The 8,128-nt window shown below is 35.3% G+C and overlaps 1 protein-coding gene across 1 annotated transcript in view; it reads right to left on the reverse strand.

The window, feature by feature from the left end:
- LOC107751189 (major facilitator superfamily domain-containing protein 4A-like) overlaps positions 1 to 5,144 on the reverse strand; it is a 13,594-nt gene extending 8,450 nt beyond the window's left edge. The window contains exons 1-2 of the mRNA XM_016566839.1: positions 4,823 to 5,144; positions 542 to 740 (exon numbers count right to left, since the gene is read on the reverse strand). Of these exons, the coding sequence (XP_016422325.1) occupies positions 542 to 740; positions 4,823 to 5,058 (435 nt within the window). The 5' untranslated portion in view covers positions 5,059 to 5,144. The remainder of the gene's footprint in view (positions 1 to 541; positions 741 to 4,822) is intronic.
- Between the last annotated feature and the right edge of the window lie 2,984 nt (positions 5,145 to 8,128).

Raw genomic sequence — 8,128 nt, forward strand, 5'->3', positions numbered from 1 at the left:
GTCGGAAGGAGGGACTTTGTAGAAAACGAAGCGTTTGAGAGAGGCGGGGCATAGAGGACTTACAATAATGTACAGTATTTGAAAAATAATGTGTTTTTTGAACATTAAAGCATGTCAACATATTCTGTTACACCAAATACACAAAATAATGATCTTTAAAAAAGCCTCATATGACCCCTTTAAAATAGTAAACAGTTCTTTCACAATAAATACAATTTGTATTGTATTTTTGATCAAATCAATGCAACCTGGGTGATCATAAAAGACTTCCTTCCCCTAGCTTTTGAGTGTCTATATTGTTCATAAGAAGCCTTTTTGTGTTCCAGAGAAAAGTCAAACAGGTTTTGAGGGTTGGGTTGATGACAACAGAACTTTTCGTTTAAAGAAAATGATCTGTATACATTGCGTGTACAGGCGTCAGACATGTGAATGGCATATTTCTGCCACAGCCTTTCAAACAAACGCTTTGTGCCTATAATCATGCAATTTAATGGTTAAAGATACCTTTTTTTTTTTTGGAAGTTACCGACCAGATACTGACCTGCAGGAAAACTGTGGAGTCTTTCTGGTAGATCTTGACCAGTTGTAGGTTAGAGATGGTGTCAATGATGCCCATGGCAAGACCAGATACCGCCAAGGCAAAGGCCAACAGGAGCAGCTTATGGCATAGTGGGATGACGGCAAAAACCACAGAGATGGTGAGGCTGGACACAGCCAACGCTGACAAAGAACTCACAAGCCTAAGAGAAACAAATGAGACGTTAACAAAACCACATTAAAATAATAGTACTAGATAGGGCTGTCAAGTTTTTTTTTCGAATTTCGAATATTCGTCGAATTTAAAAGAAAAATCCACATTCGAATGCAAAAACGTAGCATTCGAATTTTAGGTGTGCCCCAGGCAGCCTTTTATCAGTGGCGCACGAAATGCGACGACAATGTAATGTTTTTGTTAGCCTATCCAGTTGTTCATTCTAGATTGATTGCATTTGAATGCTTTTGTTAGCCTGTCCAGTTGAACCCACTAGATGCGGCGCTGCTACGTTGTTCATTCAAAATATTGCAGGAAAAGAGAACAATCAATGCGGGGAATATGTTGTTTACATCAAAACCGAAACCAAGCCGTTCACAAAGAATGCATATTCATCGCATTTTCTAGAGGGACATCTATCAACGCTGCACTCGTGTCTCGCACGAGAGAGCGGCATGTTTAGAAAGCTATGTAAAATTAATGTAAGTTCAACTTTTAAAAAACATGTCTCGAGACTTTATGGCAGTTTTCCCCATCCCACTGCATCTCAAGTTTTTAAATGAAGAAAGTACTTTTTGTGATTGGTTTTCGGTCCTTTGTATTAAACTATACATACATGCATGATGCTGTTTTGTTTCTAATTGTTTAAGCAACTTTATTAATTATATATGGTTTATAAACATAATTTTAAACATTATGTACTTTTTTTTTAAAGCTAGTCGTGTTATTTTATTATGCTTTGAAGAAACGTGCATAATATTTTGCTCGGTGCGCCCTCTTGTGGCCTCAGGAGAGAAGCCAAAAGCTTTTTTCCCCCCTAACTGAAATTATGTCTTTTAAATTCAAATATTGATAATATTTAAGTAAAAAATTTTAATTTAGTTTTTCAGCCATTTTGACAGCCCTAGTACTAGATGACAGCTAGTTCAGAATACAGCTCGGAGCCTTCAAAATGACTGCCAAAAATACAATGCATTTCTCTAAGGGTAAAACGTTTTATAGTGGAAAAAGTAACTTCGTGCACATGTAGTCGTATGTTATATTTAAGGAAAAGTTTCAAACAGATCCCACTTGAAACAGCCTCAGGTGAGTCTTTTCATATCAAGTTGTTCTGTGTGGCGTCTCTGTGATGGTGCTTAAGGCGGGATTTTATTTCTGGACGTCTCTGACTTTATTTTCACCTTGGCCCAATTCATTTCTGTTAACATGGCTTATCAAATGCTGCTTCTACCGATAACAGATGATACCAGTGGATACGTGACACCTGCTTACTTTCTACTAGTTTTATGCTTCTTTCACATGCTATCAGAAATGTCCTACTTCCCACTTCTGAATTCGTAATTACGAGTTTATCGTGTTCATGTGCTTTGTTTTCAGAAAGAACAGGAACCATGGATGACACCTGGGGTGTATTCCAGAAAGCAAGGTTAACTTACCGTCACATATACCCTGAACTCTCGGTTTATTAACCCAAACCTTGCTTACTTGAGGTATGCCGGTTCCAAAAACGCGTCCGGGAGTAAGTTCAGTCAACTCAGAGTATGTTCACGGTTAACACACAAGACATACTCAACAGAGTGACGAAGCGACGAGTCACCATGGAAACCGACGCTAAGAAAAAGCGCGCCATGCTGCTTCTTTCTTCTTTTGTTCAATGGTCATTTACATACTTACTGCATATCGCCACCTAATTGATGGTTGTGCAATCATTTTTCAATATTTTTCGTTTAATCTTTTAATCACTGAGAATAAGAATTATATTGTTTGTTTGATGCTAATTATATAATAAGAAATATCACATATGTATTTTTATTATACATGATAGAAAATACAGATCCACGATGTGTGAGATGACAATAAAATATAATAAATATATTCAAATAAAATAAACATTACTTTGTTACATTAGTGTTTTATAATTAATATATCGTTAACTATTATATTTGACAATAAATATAATAACATATTAGAATAATATAACATTACCTTATATATTACTTATAATAGTGCTTTATAATTAACATATCATACAACTCTCTCTCTCTCTCTCTCTATATATATATATATGATAGCTATATTGTAATCATATATAATATTATAAGGTCACGCATGTGCTGATAGCGCTGAAGTAAACTAACCCTGAAACATAACCTACCCTGGAGCAGGTTATGTTCAGAGAATAAGTTGCTATGGCTACTTACTGACAGTTACCTCTGTTTTTGGAACCACTTACTTACCCTTAAACATACCCGGGTATGTCACATAATCTACTTCTAATAAATATATTCAAATAAAATAAACATTACTTTGTAACATTAGTGTTTTATAATTAATATATCGCTAACTATTATATATGACAAGAAATATAATAACACATTAGAATAATATAATATTACCTTATATATTACTTATAATAGTGCTTTATAATTAACATATCATACAACTCTCTCTCTCTCTCTCTCTCTCTCTCTCTATATATATATATATATATGATAGCTATATTGTAATCATATATAATATTATAAGGTCACGCATGTGCTGATAGCGCTGAAGTAAACTAACCCTGAAACATAACCTACCCTGGAGCAGGTTATGTTCAGAGAATAAGTTGCTATGGCTACTTACTGACAGTTACCTCTGTTTTTGGAACCACTTACTTACCCTTAAACATACCCGGGTATGTCACATAATCTACTTCCTGGAATACCCCCCAGGTTCATTCTTTTCTATTTTGGAAGGAAATCTTTATTAAGGTCTAAATATATTGAAGATATTCAGTATCCAATGGATTTTGAATAAAATGTAGCATCTCATTTGTTGTCAACCACATAAACATTACTTACACGATTGTATACATTCACCAAGTTTCAGTCAAATAAATGCTGTTTTCACCTAAATAAATACACAGAATATGCATCAAATGATTATTTTTTATACATACATATACATGACTGTAATGGCAAGAGAAAGCAATGTGGATGTTGTGGGAAAAACTAAAACCTAACAGTATGCAATGGTTTACAGCACCCCAAACTTGGAAACTCAAGCATAAAAATCATCTAAATATGACTTGAGAAGCCATTCATTCACCAACTAGGAAACTTGTATTTATGATAATTCCGATGAAGGCAGCATTAAGTTGCATGCCACAAACTGGAAAACCAATAGAGCAGAACAGATGAAGGAAACATGGAGAATGATGTGTGGTTAAATATAGTCAGGACTGTAAAACAGAGATAAAGATCTTTTACAAGTGTACCATACCCAAATCCACAGAGTTAAACAAAGTAATATGATTATCTGTAATGAGGAAAACAAATAGAAAAGGACTAGTGTGACATTGAGAGCACAAGTTTCCAAATAAAAGCAATTAAAGAAGACCTCAGGGTTAAAACATGACTAAAGCAAGAGAAAGCCATGCTTGCTAGAATCCTCATGGTTTTACTTGTTTTTCAGGCAATAGTACATTTCCATGGTACAGTCTCAGAACTGCAGGGTGACCGGCAAAACAAACTGTAAAATAATATGAATATCAGCAGTGTTTACTACACAGAGGAAATATTTGCTCATAGCCATAAAAATCACTCAGTTCTTTCTTGAACGTGAAGTTGCTTTAAATGAGCAAATGTTGTTCCAAACCTTTTTGAAACCACTTACAAAAATTAACTTTACAAAAGTTCATTTCTTTATCTGTCAGGCAAAACAACAACAAGGCAGTGTGTTTTTATGGCTCCCGACCCAGATAACTGAAACAGCACATTTTTTATGAGCACATGACCACTACAGAGTTTTCTAGAGACAGGCCACGGATGGGTTAGAAACCGATCAGTCCTAAGAAATCAGATAATGATATGTGTTATGATGATTAGATAGATAATCTCTTTTTCAGTTCCTTATTGTTTCGAGGAAGGCTACTAAGGCTACTAACTAAAAGTTTTTCTTAAAAACTGTAAAACCACATCTGTGATATAAATACTACATAAGTGATGCACATTACAGGCTCAAGAATAAACGAATAAAATATAAATGTATTAATACATAAACTGCTGTATATCTCTCCAAAACACTCACGTTTTACTGAAGAATCCTCCAATGGTGCTTCCAATAAAGAGGAAAAACTGTTGGGAGAAGAAGACCAGAGTGATCTCCTGCAGCGTAGACTGAGTCTGACATCTCAGGTCCAGGATGGTCGGCCCCAGAAAAGCGACACAGAGTCCAAAACTAAAGAACACACTCCAATATGTGAGAGTATGCTGCCAGTTACTGCGGAATAAAGCGCAGATCCGTTCATTAAGCAGCTGCTTCATGCTGGAGAAAGTTTCTGAAGTGTTTCCTGAGCATTTACGCAGTGGAATTCATCATAGGCGTGAGAAGAGACTTGTCTAAAGTGAGAGTCGAGTGATCAGATGGTCCGATTCGCATACGAGTTGTTCATTCAAATCGGTTCTTTGGAATGATTCAATCTAAACTGACCCGTTTGTAGAGAAGCGCTGGTAAAAATATTTTAGTCAAGTGATGTTTTATCTCTCTCTCTCTGTGTGTGTGTGTGTGTGTTTTGGAAAGTCAAAGAAAATCATTAGTAAAATTATAATATTGTACAGCCTCCCATTAGACATAAATTTAAACATAGCCTATTGGAATCAACGCAAAATTTGAAAGGCTACAATTAAATAAAAAATATACCAGCATATGACGACCACCAATAACTAAATTGACAGACTAGCTAGTTCATTAAAGCGAACCGATTCGCTAAAATTATTTGAACTTCCAACACTATCAGGAGGAGATCTAGGAAGCCAGTTTCCGCCACTGAATAAAAATAGGTTATTGCGACTTTTTATCTTACAATTCTGACTTTTTTTCACAGAATTGTGAAATATAAATTCGCAATTGGGAGTTATAAAGTCAGAATTGAGAGATATAAATAAAAAATTCTGACTTTTTTTTCTCAGAATTGCATTGCGAGATATAAACTGAGAAAAAAGTAACAATTTCGAGATTTTAACTCGCAATTCTGAGAAAAAAGTAACAATTTCGAGATTTTAACTCGCAATTCTGAGAAAAAAGTGACTTTTTTTCACAGAATTGTGAAATATAAATTCGCAATTGGGAGTTATAAAGTCAGAATTGAGAGATATAAATAAAAAATTCTGACTTTTTTTTCTCAGAATTGCATTGCGAGATATAAACTGAGAAAAAAGTAACAATTTCGAGATTTTAACTCGCAATTCTGAGAAAAAAGTCAGAAATACGAGATATAAACTCGCAATTCTGGGAAAAAAGTAAGGAAAAAAGTCAGAATTGTGAGATAAAAAAAGTAACTTTTTAATTTTTTTATTCAGTGGCGGAAACGGGCTTCCATAGAGATCAGTACCACAGGTGTTAGCCTACCAAACCAGGTCCTGGCCCAGTATCTCGGTCCTGGCCACAAAAACAAAACAAAACACTATCGCTTTATGACTCAAAGGAACCGGTACACCAAATCGAAATGATTCGCTAAAAAGATTCAAACATCTAAACAAGAAGAAACAGATCCGTGCAACAGGTGTGTTTTCTAGTAGTTTGTTCCTCCTACATAATTCGTCAACAAAGCCAACATACCCAAGAGGGTAAGAAATCACGCACTGTTGCCTGGGGCGACATACACAGGCATATTTGGACTGTTTTGTTCTATAGATATTTTCATGTTCACCGTACCCCGAGTGCATCTGACAGGTCCGACGAGTATTTACACAGGTCTTTTGTTGCAGCTATGCTAACAATGAAGCACAAACCCACACTTATTTGCACACAGGTTTATCTGGCTGTCCAGGAGACGTTATGTTGCCTAGTGTATTAATGTGTATTGAAGTGTATTAATGTCAAATAGCTCCATTCAAGACAGTAAGACTATTGTTTGAGACGAGGGCAGTCACATTCCCATGCTTCAGCTCAACGTCATCATTTATTTAGTTGATTATGTAATTATTTTTGGCATTTTCGCAGCCACAATACATTCAGCTTCAGAATATCATAATAGAATAGACAAATCACACCAAATATTTAATATCACATTTCATACAAAAATCTAAATCTTTTATAAAACATTTAGACATCATCTAAGTTTATTTAATACCATAGTTTATTTTTTTTTCTGGCAAAAGTTCACCGAGAATAAAGAAAACACTTGTCAAAATACATATATTTATATATTAATTCTTTTCAATAGAGTATTTAAAATATTTTCATTTACCACAAAACATAAATTAGTGCCGCTTCTTCGGTAATGGTAAACTAAATCATTTTAAGTCATTATATTTTCTTCTTTGTCAGTCATTCTCAATTTTTCTGTTCCCCGGTGGCCTTTAAATTATTAAGCTTTTCATTTCTGACCACTAGCTTGTGCTCAGTGCCGTTTACAATAAAGAGTCATAGTGCTTTCATCTTTAAACTACAAGATACAGTAGGAGTAGGTGAACAATAATTAGGTTTCAGGTCCAGGACACTTGCATGCCATGTGCAAATACGGAGTAGCAATTAGCTTAAATGGCAAAACGAATATCTGCACGTGCAATTACTTGAAAGGACCGAGATCCTCGAGGAGATTGAAGAAGATGGTTTTTCGATAAGCGTAAAATTGGACCCCATCATCTCTTACGGTCTGCAAAAGGCACCTCTTGATGATAATGTAAATTAGTAACTAGTCAAAGATGCTGTAAGCGAGTACCACAGCTTTTTCCCCCCTAGCCAATCAGAAACACTCTTTGCCTGTCAATCATTTTGTGGACAGGACGGGATTTAGAAGAAAGGGAGCAGGCGGTCTAATTTTGTTGGCTAAAATCACTTACAGCACCTTTAGTAGCCAAAGTTCAATGGTATTATGACAGAATTCAAGTAATTCTCTATTCAATGGCTCAAATATTTACGACAATTTACATTTTTAATGTGTCAACCCCTCTCGATATTAAAATATTGAATGAACGCTTGTGAAATAAACCGCAATATGAGCTTGTGCAATGACTCGTCAAACACGTATGGCAAAACAAGTCAAACTTCAAACAGAAATGAAGGCAATTTCACTCAATGGGAAAAGTAGGACATGAAGCTACCATGTTTCTTGCACATACACATACACACGCACAATTAAAAATACTATGAACATCTGAAAATACTACTAGATCCAGGCGGAGAAGAGGCCGAACTCAAGTCTGAGGCCTGGTTTCACAGTCAGGGCTTAGACTAAGCCAGGTTTAGGCCATAGTTCAATTAGGACATGTAAGTATCTTTTATAAACGTTCCTTGGAAGAAGAAAAAAAAACATTACTGGTGTAATGTCTTGAGACAAAACAATGTTTTAAAATATGTCAGTGCAAGTTTCTTTCAGTTAAAACAGCTCAT

The sequence above is a fragment of the Sinocyclocheilus rhinocerous genome, unplaced genomic scaffold, assembly GCF_001515625.1.
Source record: "Sinocyclocheilus rhinocerous isolate Xijiao unplaced genomic scaffold, SAMN03320098_v1.1 scaffold362, whole genome shotgun sequence".
Taxonomy (NCBI): domain Eukaryota; kingdom Metazoa; phylum Chordata; class Actinopteri; order Cypriniformes; family Cyprinidae; genus Sinocyclocheilus; species Sinocyclocheilus rhinocerous.